At 31.3% G+C, this 19,492-nt stretch overlaps 1 protein-coding gene across 1 annotated transcript in view; it reads left to right on the plus strand.

The window, feature by feature from the left end:
- Positions 1-19,492, plus strand: part of KCNT2 (potassium channel, sodium activated subfamily T, member 2) — a 264,093-nt gene that overhangs the window by 103,732 nt on the left and 140,869 nt on the right. The window contains exons 6-8 of the mRNA XM_012726778.1: positions 359-433; positions 1,566-1,649; positions 4,581-4,675. Of these exons, the coding sequence (XP_012582232.1) occupies positions 359-433; positions 1,566-1,649; positions 4,581-4,675 (254 nt within the window). The remainder of the gene's footprint in view (positions 1-358; positions 434-1,565; positions 1,650-4,580; positions 4,676-19,492) is intronic.

Here is a 19,492-nt window from a genome sequence, read left to right on the forward strand (position 1 = left end):
GGGCGGGTGGGGATCTAACTCATGCAGAAGTGGCTTTAGCTTTTTAGTGCAGTGCTTTAACCCGCTGCGCCACCAGGGAGGGCCCTGTGTTTAACTTTTAACTAGTAACATTTCCTCCTGTATGATCAAAGTATGTGTAGTATTGAAGCGCTATGATAAACCTTTTACTTCTTAAACTTATCATAAAATAAGAAAGCACAGTTTAACTTAGAAATCCTTGCTATGTGTTTGCATATAGTGAGTCAGTCATCTGTTAATACATACTTACTGCTAATGAAATTCTAAGCCCTGTCTTTTATTCCCCCTTAAATTGGATTCAATATAATTGACGTTCATTTTATTCATTCTCTCTTGGAAGGGAAACATCTGGGAACAGATTTTACGAATACCTTTCATTTTGGAAATAATTAATGCAGTTCCCTTCATTATATCGGTAAGTTCTAAAAGAATCTTAATTTTTTTATCATTAAGTTTTAAATTTTAAATGTTGTAGAATAATATATTAGATACATGAATTTAGACTTTTGTAAGCCTCATAGTATTAAAATATCTGTAGTACACACGGGAGAATATCTGGATGTTGGAATTAAATGAAAATAATAGTACGATAGCAAACTAAAATGCTTTTTAAAATATATGCTCTGGTAGTACCATTTAAACAAGTGCCAGTATTGTCTAACAGATTAGAAATTAATCATTCCATTTCTTCTATATGTTTTAAAATATATGCAAAAATAGAAAACAGGTACTTTCAAATATTGAGAATTAATAGTTTAATCATGGATTTACTAATTATCCAGTTTTTTCTTTAAAGGGACTGTTGATATCTGACAATTTACTTTAACAAAGTATACTATGCAGTACCTATTAAAGAGTATCTTGTTTAATGGAAGTCCCATAAATATCTAACCAGCTCATTTTCATTGTAAAATTAGGTTTTAATCTCTATGTGGTATGAGTTTTGTGATACTTGTTGGGATTATGTTTCCAAACACTATGTTTGAGTTTTATTTGGAAAATTATGACAATAAATAGAGATTGTTAAAAACAAGTGTTCACTACTGATAATTATTTTAAGTTGCATGAACAACTGGAACTTGATTAAATAATTAAATATAATTTCAATTGACCATGGTTTCCCAATCTCATTTAAAGTATTTATTTCCAAAAGAATAAGCAGTATTGTTATCAAAAGGCAGTATTTTCTCCTTGTTCTACTTTTCACCTCAAGTTGCAGAGAAGAGAGAGCCAATGTATATTATAAATTGTCACACTAGAAGATTTAATGATATAATTAGCATAGTTGTATTTGACATCCAGAGAGAACTTATGTTTCTTTCCTCTGCTAATTTCTCTTAGAAGCTTTTCCTAAGATTAAGATAGTGATGAAAAGAGTATATCTGCTTCTCACATCTCTTTAATATGCTAAGATTTAGGTATTTATTCCATGTTTTAAACATATTGTCTTTATTAATTTTTTTCTGTTTAAATTCTTTTCATATTCTTGTTGGATATGATTTATTTCTTACTTTGAGAAAGAAGTCCAGTTTTGGTTTGTTTTTCAGATATTCTGGCCTCCCTTAAGGAATCTTTTTGTCCCAGTCTTTCTAAACTGTTGGCTTGCCAAACATGTCTTAGAAAATATGATTGTAAGTATAAAAGTAAAACACAAATACAAAAATATTTTTGTCATTATTATTTCTTACTTATTTTCAGTATTCAGATTAAACATAGAGAAAATATAATTTGATGTCTTACTCTTGTACTTTCTCAAATCCATTCCATAAAATATAAACTCATACATTTCAAATTTAGTTATATTTAAATTTCTAAATGTTTTAAATCAATTTGAACCCTAGTCAGTATTTTTATTTGGATTTTTGTAAAAAATGAAAGGAATCTGGTAGCATACTATCAAATAATTAAAGTGCTTTGTAGTGTAGCTCACTACACTAACAGAGTTTAAATGAAGATTTAATTTTTACCGTCATCAAAATGAAACATAAAGATACCAATATTATCAAGTCACTACTTTTGTAAGATCCCATCAACTGATAAACAAAAATGGTTTTGATTTTCTGTCACAAAACAAATGCTAATGCTGTTTGGATAAATTCAACTATCTTGTGAAGACAATTTCTTCATTCCAGAGCAATCTGTTGATGTATACTGGAACCATTTGCGTTAAGGAGAGGTCGCACTATTAAATCTGTGTGGATTCGTTAACCATAAAGATCAGTGGGGTAAAGCCCTATATAGGAGATGGAAGCCTCTTATTTAGTGAGCTGTTTAGATTTGGGTGGGTTGGGTGTGAGAGGGCTATTAGGAGCAAGACAGGGAAGTAGGTGATAAGAATAAAAGATTCAGAATTCAGAGGTACACTGCTGCATTTTGCAAAAGACTGATCCACTTTGGAAAAACTGACTTATAACTATTACCCAAAAATGCTTATTAGTATAGGCTTCAATAATTACAAGTTAGCTGAAAGACATTGCTATGTAGTCATTTATTCTAAAAATGTTAATAAGGATGTACTATATACTAAGCACTACTCTGATATGAGAGGTAAATGGTTACACTTCTCTAATTTCATTATCTTTAAAGAAAATGAAAGTATGAACATTACAGATTTGCTGTGAGAATTAAATGAAATTGTATGTATACATAATGCACACGTGTGCATACATGTGTGTGTTCACATATATGTGTATGTGTATACATATATAGATAAATATTATATCTGGCATAAATACAGTAAGGACTCAGTTTTATCAAAATTATATTTTGCTTAGTGGCAAACTTGGTGGTTAAGTGGAAATTTTGACAAAAGGTTTATTCCAAAAGAATATCTGGATAATATTAAGTTTTCACAACTGAATGACTGTTACTAAGTAAGTATAAAGTAACTGCTAGAGTTCCATTAAAATACAGGGTTAAAAATGGGTGAGTATGGTCTGTGGAATGTTTTGCAGGAATTTTGGGGAGGGATATTATCTGCCTTCCCCACCAAAACATTTCACCAAAGATAGATTGTCTAAATTACTAATGAAAAAATATGCCAGGAAAAAAAAAAAAAACTTTGTTGGTTTGTATTACTAGTTGTTGGAAAAAGGGGCCAAAAGGGAAACCTAACTCAATCATAAAGTAATTGAGACTAAAAGTTATGCTTTGCAATATTAATTGAAGCTTCAATTTTCATTGTATTTTTATATTTTACTTCTCAACTCACTGGTTACTACGTATTTCTTTTTCTGATCATTAACACTTCTGTTGGGGGAAATTAAGGAGTGATGAGTAAAATTCTAATCAACTGGTTTTTTTTTAACTTATTTTTTAATTTTTTCTAATAGTTAAGGTTATATGTTTGGTAGAGTTATCATAATAAAGTTATGACTCATTAAAATTTAATGTTGGCGAATTACTTATCTCGTGCTACACTGATTTTAAGACTGTTAAAGTTTTATTGCAAAAGTTTGATATGAACAAGAAATTATAGGGTAAGTGATGAAAATCTATGATCTATTACAAGGACTAAACCTTGTAGTAATTTAAATATTTCCAATGTTTTCAGTGGAAAAAAAACATACATATCATGCATGAAAATATATGTTCAATTTTTAAATGTTAATTTGTGTCATAGTATATGGTGGACAAGTTCCTATGTTACTAAATTTTCTTTAAATAATTGTTAGTATATGCATCTAAATTAACTATAGATATTGATAACTTTACATAACCACTTGGCTTGCATATTTTAAGTGGAAGAAAGTATTTTTTCCATATAATAAATACTAAAATTTTGTATAAATGAATACACACAAACATTAGTTTCCATGTTTGATGATTTTTATGAAATTAATTTTTAGAATTTTTGTTACATATACTGTATTGTATTGATTGGTTACTGAATTTACTTTTTAAATGAATGAAGCAGTGGTTGAACTATAAAGCAGATTTTTTGAATTTTGGCTTATATTACCAAATTGCCTTCAAAAATGTATTGCAAATTATATGAGCAGAATTGTGAATGTTAATTTTTCTTCATTGTAGATTATATGGTATTTTATTATTTTTAATGTCTTTTAATTGGAAAGGTATATCTGAATTCAAATTTATTTAAATATTAATGAATTTTTAGTGAGTTTATTAGCAATATAATTTTTCATTTGTGATAAATTGCCTGGCATAACTCATGCTATTTTTCCTGATTCAGAGACTGTGATACGATTGTAGTTTGATGTAGCTATTACTTCCCATTTAAATGAAATAATATAACTTAATTATCTTTTTACATTAGAATATTCCATAAAAGTTGATGATTATGGAAAAGTTTTAGGAATTCTGCACAAAATCTCCATAGATGTTTGTAAGGCAAGTGAACTGAAATGTAGTCTTCCCCTAGTATTACTGCAAATACTAGACCTGGGGATAAATGAATATATGCTGCTATGTTCTTTTAAAGAGTTATTAGCTATATATAGGAAAGTTGAAGTGTAATATATAGTAGTAGATGTAATGAAACTCACAGACACTTAGTACTACTGTATTTTAAAATATGCTCTTTTCCTCTGTCATATTAGAATGATCTACACAGAGCCATTCAGCGTACCCAGTCTGCCATGTTTAATCAAGTTTTGATTTTAATATCTACATTGCTATGCCTTATCTTCACCTGGTAAGACTGTATATATCAACTGTTTTGTTATTTTTCATTTCTTTAGAAACATTGTCATAATTCACTTTAATTAATCAATGTCTAACTGAAATAGTAGTTAGTAAATACTCACTATAAAATACAGTGGATCACCTGTGGAGGGGAGGGAATCCTTCAGTCTAGCAGGTAGGAAGAAAGTAAACACATGTGTCATTTGGTATTGATAATTACTGCAATCTTGGCATCTTCCCAAGTGCTGTAAACAACCAAATTATGAGAATTTGTTGCATGCCACAGTTGTCAAACAAGAATTTTTCCTTCAGATTGCTGGCACAGGGTTGTCCTTATCTTTCTACAATCTTAAAAGCAGAAAGGATGAGAAAACTATCATTGTCTATCACTATTTCTGCCTGTGCCTTTTCTCTGTGAAGTGTTCTTGTGCAATCAGGAAGAACAGAAGGTCAGATCTCCTGACAGTGCAAGGCAAGACATGGTGCTTTGCTTTATCATAGAAAACAGTTTGTTCTGCTTTTGGAAGTCTTACTTTGACATTTATAAAGTAATCTTGTGTGAATAGTACACTGCACTTACAGATTTATGCAGATTTGTAACTAGAGCAGAGAATGATGTAGAATAATGTATCTTTTGCAGAGAATGATGTAGAATGTCTCTTTTGCGGGAGTCTGAACTATTCTATTTAATTGTGCCTATATTTGTCCTAGTGTGAAAGAGAAAACACTAACTAGTGAGTATTAAAACAGGAAACATATATCTTGTACGAGTGTAACTGAACTGGATTCAGCTGTCCATATAGAACTATCCGTATATGTGAATGTAAACTATACGGATAATTGAACTGGATTCAACTATTCGTATAGAACTATCCGTATGTGTGTATGTAAACATAGATTTAGACATATACACTTAACTTCACATCTGTAGTATGCAGTTAATATTTTTGGTAAATGGATTTAAAATGTTTTGTCACATACATACATAAAAATCTCTTTTCTGCTACGTAGTATCTTTAATTATATCATCTAAAAGTCATCTAAAAATCAAGTTTTTATTCTAAAATGTTTTTATTGTTCATAAGTAAAGAACATAAAGAACTACTAATATCATGACTTCCTTGTAGAGTGAAAAATTCTCTATGATGAGCTCGCTGTTTGCTGCTACTTTCTGCTTCTATATCTACTTCTTGGGTAACTTAATTTTGAAGGAAGGAACTAAACATTCTGCCACTTTCTTATGCTCTTTTGTTTGTGTGTTTGAATTTTAGATAATTGAGTAGTATTTTTTACTAATGAATATATTACAGCTGTCACCAATATGTAGATAATAGTCAGTCTCACTGTGTACTTACTATAGAGAATTATGTTTACTGACATGAAAAATTATTTTCTTTAATCATTTGCACTTTGAGATAGTTCTTTATTTTTTACATCATTCTTCATATTGTACATTTTTTCATCTTGGTTGTAATGTGGACTTCCCATAACCAATTCACCTGTGTGCCATCACCATAGTCCCATGCACTCTTCCCCCTCCATTTCTTTTTTTTTTTTATGATTTACTTATTTATGCATACAGAATTGGGGTACAGGCCCCAATACAGGTACAGGGGCGGTAAGAGGATTCACCAGAGACAGAGTGGAGAGCAGAACAGGCAGATTGACGAAATACACTGCTGAGGGGAGCAGTGGGCACTTCCCACCCCATTTCTAATCCCAGTCCCCTCTCCACCACTGTAAAAGCTCTCTGGTTTATAGCTGTTCATTGTTTTTTAATTTCTACTTTATTAAAGTTGATTTTTGTTTCTGATCCCTTGTGTTCCTGCTATGAGTGAAACCATCCAGTTCTTTTTCTTTTTCTTTCTGGCTTATTTCACTAAGCATGATCCCTCCCAGCTCCATCCATGTTGCTACAAAAAAAGTAAAAATTTTTTTTGATTGCTGAGTAATATTCCATTGTATACATGTACCATATCTTTTTTAATCTAGTCATCTTTTGGGGAGGCAGTTGGGTTGACTCCATGTCTTTTCTATTATAAATAGAGCAGCAGTAAACATGGGGTGTCCCATTGAATGTTTTCAATGTTTTTGTGTCCGTTGGGTAGATACCTAGGAGTGGGATTGCTGGGTCATATGCTCGTGCCATTTTTAGCAGTTTGAGAAACCTCCAGATAGCTTTCCATAGTAGTTTTACCAGTTTGCACCCCCACCAACAGTGTAGCAGAGTTCCTCTTTCTCCACATCCTCACCAACATTTGTGGTTGCTAGTTGTTTCAATATGTGTCATTCTTAATAGTGTGAGGTGGCATCTCATTGGGGTTTTTTTGTTGAACATTTTTTCATATCCCTGTTGGCTGTCTGTATTTCCTCTTTGGAGGAGTGTCTCTTTAGCTCTTCTGCCCATGATATATTTTTTTGACATGTTTTAAAATTATAATGTCTAGATAGAGAAGTTGGTACTTGATTTCTTTGTATATTCTTCTCTAACATTACAGGGAAAATGTCTTCATAAGTAATGAACATAATAGTAAAATAGAATAAGCAGTATTTTGATTTACCATTAAAAGTAAAGCCTTCTACAGAAAAATATAAACAATAAGTATTAGCTATAGTATATAGATTATATTTTTAAAAAAACTACACCACACATACTTCCAAATGAATTACCCCATAAGATTATTTTTAGTGAGAATCAAATTATGTTTATAAAGTTTTTAGCAAAGGACATGAAATGTGTGATTGCATTATGTGCATTGACAAAAACTGACTTTAAAATATCTAAGTATAGTAACCATGTGAAAAAGTCTGTAATATATTCAGGTTTTCTATGTCTTCTACATTTGTCTGTTTCTTTCCTCTAATTAGAGTCATTATGCTGATAATAATGATAACACCTTTCTCTTGGTACATGTAGTATTAATATTATAAACACATCATCATAACATGCCCATTATTCCAACCCACTTTGGTTGGGGGGGTTGTTTATGTGAACTTAGAATGAGTTCACATTCATTTAAATACTAAATTACACAAATAATATCATTATCTTAAAATTAAGAATGACTCTAGAAGTCATTATTGTTAGTATTTTAGGTTTCTACAGTGAATTATGTTCTAGATGAGCAATAAAAGTAATTTTAGAGTGAAAAAATATGATAGAATGGCATGGTGTCCATTTTAGCAAACTGTTATATTCTTTAATTTTAGAATAAGATGGCAAGTGAAACCAGATTCATGGGAAGTAGGGTTCATTCTAACCAACAGTCAACACAGTGCCCACTTTTTAAAGTTAAAAGTAAAAACTGCTTTTTAGACTGTTTATATTTCTCTTGGGAACATTGAGCCATATACCTGAAATTATCATTATATTTCCTATTTGTATTTGAAAGAAAAATTTGTTGGCCATATATGTAGGTTTGGGCTTGCATATGCACTTTTTCTGACATGTACATTAACATCACATTTAGGATACTATCTGTATTCATGGTTATAGGGTGTGGATGTGTGAATACCTACATGAATGTATAGATGATACATGCATATGTGAACATAAATACACAAGTAAAAATGTTTTTTCATTGTGGTAAATTAGTCATAATTAATTACTGTTACTTTATAGAACAAGACTATTATGCTTTTTGGAACTTAATACATACATTAGAATGTTAGACTAAAAGGATTCAAGAACAAATATATGATTAATTGTTTTGTTCCTGAATTTTTCAATTTTAAAAATACCTGTTCTGGAAAAATGTTGTATTGTTTTAAAATGTATCTTCTCTTCAGTATTATTAACATTATAAAGAACTGTCATTAAACATCTGTCTATAAGAGACACATGCTCAAGTGAAATTGAAATAAAAATTAAGCTGCTGACCCACTCTGTAGAGAATGTGCTTAGAATCGTTTTCCTGTTTTTGTAGTAGAATGAACTAATCTTTCCACACATTCACTATGTGCCCATCTTGGTCAATAATGCACACTTCCAAGACAGCTGGGAATTGTGATTCATTCTGTGTCTCAGTAACAAAGCAGAGTAAGCTGGTACATCCGGGAATTAAGTGCATGACTTTAGCTTAATTATCAACATATTCTAACCAAAAATAAGTGCTCCAATTTCTATTGCACTTGGTATTTCGAATTTTATTTTCTAATTTTCTAGTGAACTCACTTTACACCTACTTTTTTCCAAATTTTATTTTTTAATTTGAATATTTATGTTTATATATTTTCATATTATTTCATAGACTTATACTGTAAATTGGTAGACTCCATTGATTGATACTTTATGTTTTTGTGAAAAATACACATCTCCACATCTTATTTAGCAAAAAATAATACATTTATTCATTGTTTTAAAATGTGATTTAGTTGAATATTAACATGCATAGTTCAAAAGTATTTAACATTTTCTTGTGCATTTTGATTAACCTTTTTTTGAAAGCTCGATAAATTTAAGTTCTTGAATAATATTTCCTGGTTCAGTCCTAACATTAATGACCACTTGGAATAGCTAGAATATAAGTACTATTAATTTGCAGATAGTAATAAATCATAGTCTAATGACATTATTACTACATGATATTAGGTTTCTACTTTGCTTGGTTACATTGCTATGCTTTATCATAAAAAAAAATTGCATTTGTCTAAAGAACAGAAAACTGACTAAAGCCTCCTGGTTGTAATACACTAGAACAAATCAACAACTATTTGTCCCAACAAATTGTGCATAAGTGGGAACTCATGTTTTAGGTAATTAGCCAAGTAAGGTACATTTAAGATGGGGAAAGGGAATATGGTTATTTAACAAGTGCAAATAATCATATAGTTACTATTAACATGAAAATCTAGGAAACAAGAGTTTGAACTAACAATCTATAAAACAAGCTATTTTTGAAATTTTCCAATAGAATTATTTTCAAATATGCAAGTGCTTAGCATAATAATATTGCATGTGGTTATTTTATGTTAGGTACTCTTCCTGAAAAGATACAAGTAGCAGTTATATTAATCCTCTATAACCTTTAATGTAAATTTTGTTATGTCATCATTTTATAGATGAGAAAATTAAAACATACAGTAGTTAAGGAACTTATTTAAAAAATCAGCTAATTAAATCTGTCTTAAGTGTTCACTGATATTCGGTGGGCCACTCTAAAACCTCCGGGAAAACTGAAGACATTCCTTAGAAAGGAATAAGAATCATCCTGATACCCATATTCTCATTTCAACTATTAGTTTCTAGAATACTGTTCACATATTTCCAAGGAATTATAATAGATTTAGAATTAGAATTTGGTGAAACTTAAGCCATCATTGAGTTAGGTGGGCAATAATTTATTAGCTTTATTTTCAGACATAAAAGAAATTAGAAAGCATGCTATCTACATATTATTAAGGAGAGCAATAAGGAAAAAATACAGGTCACGAGATGCTGTGATATGCAGGAGTAACACATTGGATCTGTTTCTGGGAAACCCTATTTTCACACTGCATTTTATCAGAATTTCAGTTGAATGTTTATGTAGGCAGAGGTAGAGAGCAGCACCATTTCTATTTTCTGCAGCTTAGGCACCTAGCCCTGGCAGATTTCCAGTTAGAGGCTAGGGTGAAGGAATGAGAGAAAGCTAAAGTTGTTATATCAGCCAAGAACCAATGACGTCTAATGTTCTTTACAAGAACAATTCTGAAGGAGAGGCTCTGTGACATTAGTTTTATATTAGTGAAGATGGAAGGAAGAGTAAACTGATAATCTTATTAATAAATGTTTCATGCTACATATAATTCTCCTTGAATAAATTACTCTGACGTTTAATTGATTGAGAAATAAAGTTAAGGAAAAACAAAGACATGATAAAAGAATTGAAGTAAGAGTTAAATTGGCTTAATTAAAGTAACAAACATGAAAGCTTAATTCTCAGATCCTAGAGTCATAATAATAATGATAGCTAGCACTTACTCTTTGCTTATCATCTTGTCAGGCATATTTTCAGTTCTTTCTATGTATTAAAATATCAAAGTTTGCACAAAAAACTTCTAATGGTAGGTATTATGATTTTCCTTTTAGAGTTAAAAAAACACTGACACAAAGGCATTAAAAAAATGTTAACCCTTAATTTATCTTAGGCCGACAGATAATAAAAAACAACTCAGATTTGGATCTCAGAAAATTGGTTCCAAAGTCTATTTACTCAAAGTTGTGATATAATTTGTATCATGTTCTTAAAAAATCATTAACCTGGATAGATGAAGATATAAAAGTAGTGATCAAACAAAAAAGACAAATATGTTAAATTTTAACTATTTCAAGCAGAATCCTAATTTAACACATTAAGATTACATCCTTAATAAAGATATTTTGGATGAGCTATCAAGACTATTTTAGTCATTAGTCAATAAAGAATAGTTATTTCAAATTCAGCCCAAAATTCCTAAATATATTTAAAGTTATCTCATGCATGATTTGCTCACGTAATTTCCACTTGCCTATTCCATCCTATATTCCAAACTGTAATTCTGTGTATCTGTGGAGACAGAGATGAAAATATACCAGGTGATTATATATGTGTGTGTGTGTATGTGTTTTTATACTTACACATATATGAAGAAAGATCCAGTATTCCTTTCTTTTTTTTTTTTTTAAGATTGATTTATTTGTGCATATGTACATACAAAACTGGGGTACAGGCCAGAGGCTCAGGTCAGTGAGAGGCTTCACCAGAGACAAAGTGGGGAGCAGAACAGGCAGATCGATGAAGTACACTGCTGAGGGGAGCAGTGGGTGGGTCAGGAGAGGTCTGCCGCGCCATGTGGTCACCTCCGGGGCAGGCGGGAATCGAACTCATGCAAAAGTGGCTTTAGCTTTTCAGTGCTGTGCTTTAACCCGCTGTGCCACCAGGGAGGGCCCCAGTATTCCTTTCTTAATTTTATGCCCATCCTCTCTTATGGTTGGAAAATAGTAGATACTTAATGAATGTTTGCAAATAATAGATAATGACATACAGGGTTTAAAATCATGGAATGATATCCCTACCAATTAGAGATATCCAAATATATTTAAAATAAGTCCGTTCTAACAATATACTTGAGGTTGTTTCTTTCTGTGCTCTCTTTCCACTCTTATCTGGTGAGAGGTCACAGAGGAATATTTATAATCATAACTGTCTATGCCAAAATTTAATTTCATGAAAACATTTTAGAATTGCTGCTTCTACCAAAGATATATAACTGGGTAATATAACTTATACTACTTATTCACTGAAAAAATTCTTTCACAAACTTTTATAAGTTTCATATACACACATAGGTATAAATCACATCAACAAGAACTTTCAGATATAGTTTGACTTAACTTTCCCTCCCTATAACTTTTCAATTTATTCTTCCATAATTTATCTTTCTTTAATTTTAGAATATGTGAGCGAACAACATAATAAAATTACTGAAACATCATCTCCATGTTGAACTCAGAAGTAAATTGAACGAATACTAGAGAACATTTTAATACTTGTGCTGTTGCCTGTTCTTTTCCCATCATCTTTTATGATATTTTTGCTTTTACTTCTAGTTCTTTCTTTGATTTTTTTTCAGTTCCTGAAATTTCACTTTTCCTTCTCCTGTGTGACTTAAATCCTGACTCTTTATTGAAAAAAAAAATCTAATCTATATCCATTATTTTAAAATAAAGAAAATGCACATCTATGCATAGGACAGAAGATGGGTGTGGTCACTTTTTATGAAGACTTAAAATGTAGTGTTAACCTCAGACCGGTAGTTGATAACATAATTCACTAAACCTTTTTTTAATACACACAAAAAAATTCCCAGGAGAGTGAGAACTTTCAGCAACAGAAAAATGAGATTATCATTATTTCTACAATAAAACTTCTCCTTACAAAATGTAAAATTCCAACATCTCAAATTAACTTAAATTCCATGGGGATATTAGGTCTCAGGCACATACCTAAAAAAAATAAAAATGATTAGTTGGAACAATTTAATTGGTATTCATTCAGTAAGCACACAAGTGCAAGCTGCTGAATGATGTGAATGCTAATGCCTGAATTACAAGCATGAAATCCAAGTGTTAGATGCTTTCAGCACAGAGTACCATTGCTAATTAAGTTTTTCCAGTAACTGTGCACAGCAGTGGAATTCATAGGGAGTGCGTGGATAGTTCAGGTTATTTATTTCTGCCGTGTGACTTTTTATCCTCTGAAAACATTTTGTGTTATACAAGTTGCATTTACCTGGTGGTGAAAAGTTTATGGTTTCATTGTTTTCTTTCATTCAAATTAATGTTTTCCTTATATACCTTGTCAAACCTTGAAGAGCTGGTATAATTAAAGGTATGATTAAGTTTTTTTAAAAAGTAAAATTTAAAAAGCACAGTATAAATTATTAGTAACTCAAGTGCCTTTGTTACTATACATGGAACCAACTTAAGTAAGCAAATGATGAGTTTTCAGTGAAGAATAATTTGAGAGTCTGTATTTTACACCCTAGTTAAATGTTCATATTGTTTTGAATTACCAAACACTGGAATTATTTTCTGTGGATTTGTTTCAAAGATAACAGTTGAGAATGTTTTGTAAAGAAGCAAACCTCACAGCAGATTCTTAATCCAACATTCTTGAAGAAATTATCTTGAAATATTTAAAAATGTTTTTTTAAAGAAAAACAAAACCTAACATTGAAGCTTTAAAAAGCCCTGTTTTTAATGCATTTAACTTCTTTCACTATTTGAAATTATGCTTATTTAGTATAATTTTAAATATATTAATTTTAATATTGCCTTTATGAAGTAACCATATATTAGCTATATATATATGTTAGTTCATTCATATGCATGCAGAAGTGTGTGTAAATATCTGTGTATATAACATATATGTGATGTGATATAACATGTGTGTGTGTGTGTATAGTATTTGTAATAGACTAGGTTTGACCCAGTTGCAGATTGAGGCTGAGATAATGTGCTCAATCTCATATCGTTTGTTTTGCCACTACTGTACCTGTCCTGGGAGCTTTGTCTAGAACAACGTCTTTAAACCTTCCAAGTGCCCAAGGCCCGATCTTCTGATTCTGGCTCTTGTCAGAGTTTCAGATTCTGAGGTAGTATAGCCCATCATGTCTGTGAATAGAGCATATTGTGACCATGGCTCACTTAGATGCCCTCTCGCTTGTACTCACTGTTTGTAAGTGGTCTCCTTTGTGTCAGGAGAAGGTATACTTTGAGTTATCTTCTCCTACCTCCTTTTTAATGAATGATGGGCAGGAACGACTTGATTAGGAATAGATAACTTTTCAACCAATAATTCAGTTTCTATTCCAGTTAAGTTTGTGTCCACCTCTACCATTTGTTATCTGCATTTCACTCACGCAACTCTTAATGCAGTATTGTATTTTCTGTTGCTTATGCACTTCTTCAATTTTCATTTAAATGATTCTACTGTTGCCTTTTGTAAATTTTCAGAGATTTATTTTTATTTATTTAGGCATATAAGAACTGGGGGATAGGTCAGAGTGGGTGAGAGGATTCACCAGAGACAGAGTGGGGAGCAGAACAGGCAGATCTACTGAAATCCATTTGCTGAGAGGAACAGACAAAGAGATAGGAGATGTCTTCTGTACCATGTGGGTCAGCTCCTTGGCTAGGGATCAAACTTATGCTGCAGTCACTGGTAATAGCTTGATAGCACTTCATAACTCCCAGACTTTTAACCCCTGCACCACCAGGGAAGCCCCTTCTGCAATTTTTAAGGTACATTTGCTCATTTGGATAATGATAAAATCCTAAATTGGAAGTATACAATCCTAAGTTCATATTATGCCCTTTTCACTAAATATAATTAATAAATAACAAATTATATTAAAATAATGTGTTTATTATGTAATAGATAATTATTATTTATATAATCAGTTATAAAAATTTTTTAGCACTTAAAAATAAAAAATTGCAAGCGAAATGAAGAGTCCATTACAGCTAGGAAGCCTTGTGGAAACCTAAATAGAGATGTCGAGTAGCTTTTTAGCTGTGGAGCCCAGAGTTTAGTACAGAGTTTGTCTCCTAGCTGTGGTGATCATCCACAAGTGGGTAAGCATTAAGGGCAGGGTATTAGAAAAGAGCAATCCAAGAATGGATTGAAGTGAGATAAAAGCAAAGCAAAACAAAAATCTTAGCAGGGCCATAGATTCAACATGTAAGGTTTAATGGGCAATTCATAAGTAGTCTGGATCTTCATTCACCTATGAGTCAAAAAAACGATGGTAGTTAAATATGTAAAGTGCAAATTCAAGAATTTAAATTGTAGCAGATTTTAATAAAGAATCATATAACTAAAATGGATCTGTGAATCTTTTTATTTTCCACTTCTCCAAACATAGCTGTTTCTATACCATCTAACCCAGATGGTTATCTATTTTAAACCATAGGCAGTGTCAGAGTTTTTATAGTACATGTTCATTATAATAAAAGCTTTTTTACCATCAAGCAACCAAATCCATGCAGCATTCATACATCTTTTGAAAACGCCATTAACTCTATTTTTTCTATTAAAAACAATTTGTCTTAATTTTTACCCCATTTTATTAATTCCTCATCTGTTTCAATTGTTCCTGTAAATTTCTTAGATACTTGCATTTCAGTTATTGTTTTGACAATATCTTAGTAGATTCTTTGTTATGCTATTATAATTTACCCTTTTTCATGCCCATATTCTTTGCTCATGTATTTTAAATGGTTTTTGATTCATAATATTGTCATCTTGCTGTGCATTCATACCAATGTTTTCTCAACACCAGGATTACATTAACTTTCACCAACATTTTGCTATGCAAATGTTACACAAGAGATTTCTGATTATCCATACTAATTTAGGCTCTTTTGGTAATTTGATACCCCTTTTATAGTTCCTGTATATTAGTACTTTGTTTCATATTTATTATAGAACTTTGTTATATCTTTATATAGAATTTTTGGTCAGTTATTTTTAGGTCCTGCTTTGCTGGCAAATTGATTTTAGGATGTTCTAAATATCTCATTTGAATTTCATATGAGCTTGTTTCCTCCAGTGTGCTTACTGTGAAGGTGAAAACTACTTTCACCCCCTGCTTTATAATTATCTTTTATATTAACAATTGAAACACTCAGTCCTCTTTCCTTCAAGCCAAATATCTCCCAAATGGTTTAACTTTTCTCCCCAGGATTTTCTGGCTTGTTTGTTTGCCTTTCTTTAAATTATTTCTATTTTATAATTACAAATACATGTGCTGAGTAACCACAAAGATAAGCTAGTTTATATTAAAGCATTTTGTAAATCATAAAGTGCTATTCAAAGATGAAATAATATTTTTATTGCCATGATTTTAGAGACAGATTTTAACTTAGAAAATCAAGTTTTCTTAGGTTTATTTCTCACAGGGATATATGAGTATATATGTATATCTGGAGAGGTTTCTGATAAAAACATAAAATTATAGAACTTGACAATATCTTGCTTGTATCATTTTCTTGCTGTGTGGCTTTAGATAAATGATAGCCTAGATCTGAGTTTATTTTACTCCTTTGGCAAATGGAGATGAGAATATATGTAAATGTCAAGGCAAGAGTAAAGTAATTGAAAAATGATTATGAATGTGGGTTATTATAAAATGAATAGAATAAATAACAAATCAACATAGTAGGATGAATATAAAACTGATATTAAGCTTGATGGCAGGAGAAATACCAATTTATCTCACTAGCAGAAGAAAAATACACCTAACATCTTCAGTGGAACTAATGTCCACCTCACCCTTCCTGCAGAACTTTGGGATCTCATTCTGTAGTCAGAATATAACGATACCGTATATATTAAGTGTAGAGACACAATATATATTATTTCTCACACTGTTTTTAGTAATACAAAAATAGTAGTTTCCTTCCTATTGTGTTGGTGTTTGACTAAGTCTGCATAAAAATCCCAGTGCACTGTGGCATTACAGTCTCTAGTGTAGACAGGAGGTAAAATAGGTCAGCAGGAAAAGTTAAGCATTTTTTTAAGTAAATGAAACACACCAGTAAAGAATTCAGGTTTTTCTGACCGTGTTCTACTTTTTTTCTATGATAGGATGTAAGAGTTGCTTGAAAGCTGTGGTTTTAGGAACAGTGTATTGTAGCTGAAATTACAGTGCTTTGAGGGGTTTTGCTTTTTCCTAGGGGATGAATTAGACCATGTTGTGAAGGGAGAGGAGGAATTACACTTAACTTTGCCTGACATACTTTAATTTGCAGGTATTTGATAAGAGTTGTAGAATTGGTTATCTAGGTTCCCCTTTCTCTCCAGTATCTGCCAGCTCTATCTGCTTAGGTGAACTCATTGATCCCTTTGCCTTCCCCCAGGTATAAGCTTATTATCTTCAACAGTGCAAAACAGCATTTGTGATTCTTATTTCTTTCTATGCATTTCTTCCTCTGTCTTCTTAAGCAGTTATACCACTGTTCATCCAACCCCTCAAAAATAAATAAATAAATAAAGTACGTAGAGTCACTTGGACTTTTCACTTTCCTAACTCTGAGTATACAATCTCGAGACAGGCTTTTTCCCTCTTCCTCCAACATCATTCCAGCTCCCTTCTACCTCTTTTCCTGCACTGTCACTTCTCACCAAGCAACTCATCTCATGCTTAGTTCTTCCAGTCTACCTGATATCCTTTTTCTTTTATATTTCCAAAGAGCAGTAAGAATATTCATATAAGTTTAAAAAAACACCCATGTATTTCCTGAAGTGATACTGGAGTCTCCCTCAGGATCTGACCCATGTTTGCTTCTCTGACCTCAGCTTATACTGGACTTACTCGAGCACTGGGCTTCTGCATCACAGCCTGCATTCTGTCCCTTAATGCTATTATAATGATTCCTGACTTGGATTTTTTTAATTTAGTGTTTTCCTCACTTTGTATCTTCACTTGTTTTTATGCCTTCATAAAGCCTCAACTCATATATTAAATCTATAATGGAATCTTCAGAGCTCAATTGCAGGTCTTAACAAAATTGTACAAAATCATCTACTACTGGTTGCTTTCTTTTTTTGGATCATTTGTTTTTTATTAGAAATTAGGTTTTTCCTTTTACTTATAAAATATAGCATGGTATGATACTAATTTTTTTAGTATGTTTGGAACAAAATATTGGAAGATGTAAATAATAAAGTGGTGGTTATATTTGAGTTTTTTATATCCAGAGAGATGAATAAAAATGGATGCTTTATTAGGTATTATTCTCTCCTTTACTAGCCATGCTTTATACTTCGGCAAAGTAATAAAGACTTGTGTGAACATTTTTAGAGGTTACTATGTAAGATGGCTAAAGACAGGTTGTAGTGAAAGGAATGATGTTAAGTAAACCTTTTTCTTTTTGTGTTACCCATATAGAAGACACTTAAACAAATGTGTGATATAGAGAAGACAGCATGCTTAGTCAAATTCTGTCTTATTTGGGACATTTAACCTGGTTAAGGAGTAGCAAAATAATAGGTCATTTAGTACAAGGTCATAAATTTCATTTCCTATATGAAGTAGAATTTAGAACATTGTGCTTAAGTACACAGAGTACTTTGAGGTATCTGATTTCCTTTTTGACTGGTTTCTTGATGAGAAGAAAACATACCTAATTCAAAATATTCTTAGGAAAGGTTGTATGATTTGATTTCTACAGAGTTGAGGGGAAGCAATAAAAAACTGTCTATATCCCTAGTTCTTATGTCTCATTATGGTACTGTAATTCCATGATATACATAATCACTAGGGCCATGGATAAATGCTATTAAGATCATGTTTACTAAATCAAATTTTCATTTGAATGGCTCTCATGATAACTAAAAAGCAAATAGTACAGTATATATATTAGATTTTTAAATGCTGTCATTGCATAATTTCTTCTCATGTAAAAAAATATAAGATCAAGAATTTCTCAAATGGTAGTATCTTAATCGAAATATAAACTCCTAGCTTATTCTCTGAGTATAAGTAACCTGATATGTCATATCTTAAAACTTTTGAAAACATTGAAACTGTTGAACAAAATGTGCATAGGCAAATGTTAGGGAAAAATCATATCTTCTCTGAAGTTCTCTATTTTTGAATGTGTCACTGACCTCCTAAAACTGCTTTTTACGCAATATCATTGATCAGGAAAACAGTTGTAATTTCCAGTGTAAAAGACTAATTATTTACCTAGGAGAATATTTAGCACAGATGCTGATATTTTGACATTAGCCTCTTAGCATTTAAGTAAACATCAATACAAAGGTTAGTTGGATGGTCAGATGAATTGATCTGGTTCTCAAGAATGTGCTTACTTGCTATTTGTATATTAAAGAATTATTTGTGACTGTTACACTCTATGAAGTGATATAAATTCATTTAACCATCTCTTGGGAGTATAAATCATTCCATTTATTTTAAGCAGTGGTTCAACATTATGAAAGTAAAAGTGCTATTGTGACAAAATTTTTTTATTGTTGAAAATGTCATTTTTAACAGTACATTAAAATTGGATTCAAGGAAATTATAAAAATTTAAGATCACTTTACTATGGGTAATTCTTATATCCTCACAATTTGAAGTAGCATGTTAAATACTATGTTGTCTTTTTTTTTTTTTGTAAAAAATAATCTTTCAGATATAGTTTTACTTGGTCTTTTTCCATGATTTGTAAGACTGAACAGTGAATATTTTGTATTGGTCTTGTTATATGGAAGTAACTATTTAAGAGACTCCTGTGGAAACTTTAAATGGGAATAAATTGACACTTTTGTGTGCCATTTCATACTTAACATATGTG

The sequence above is a fragment of the Condylura cristata genome, unplaced genomic scaffold (genome assembly GCF_000260355.1).
Source record: "Condylura cristata isolate star-nosed mole 26May11 unplaced genomic scaffold, ConCri1.0 scaffold00018, whole genome shotgun sequence".
Classification (NCBI taxonomy): Eukaryota; Metazoa; Chordata; class Mammalia; order Eulipotyphla; family Talpidae; genus Condylura; species Condylura cristata.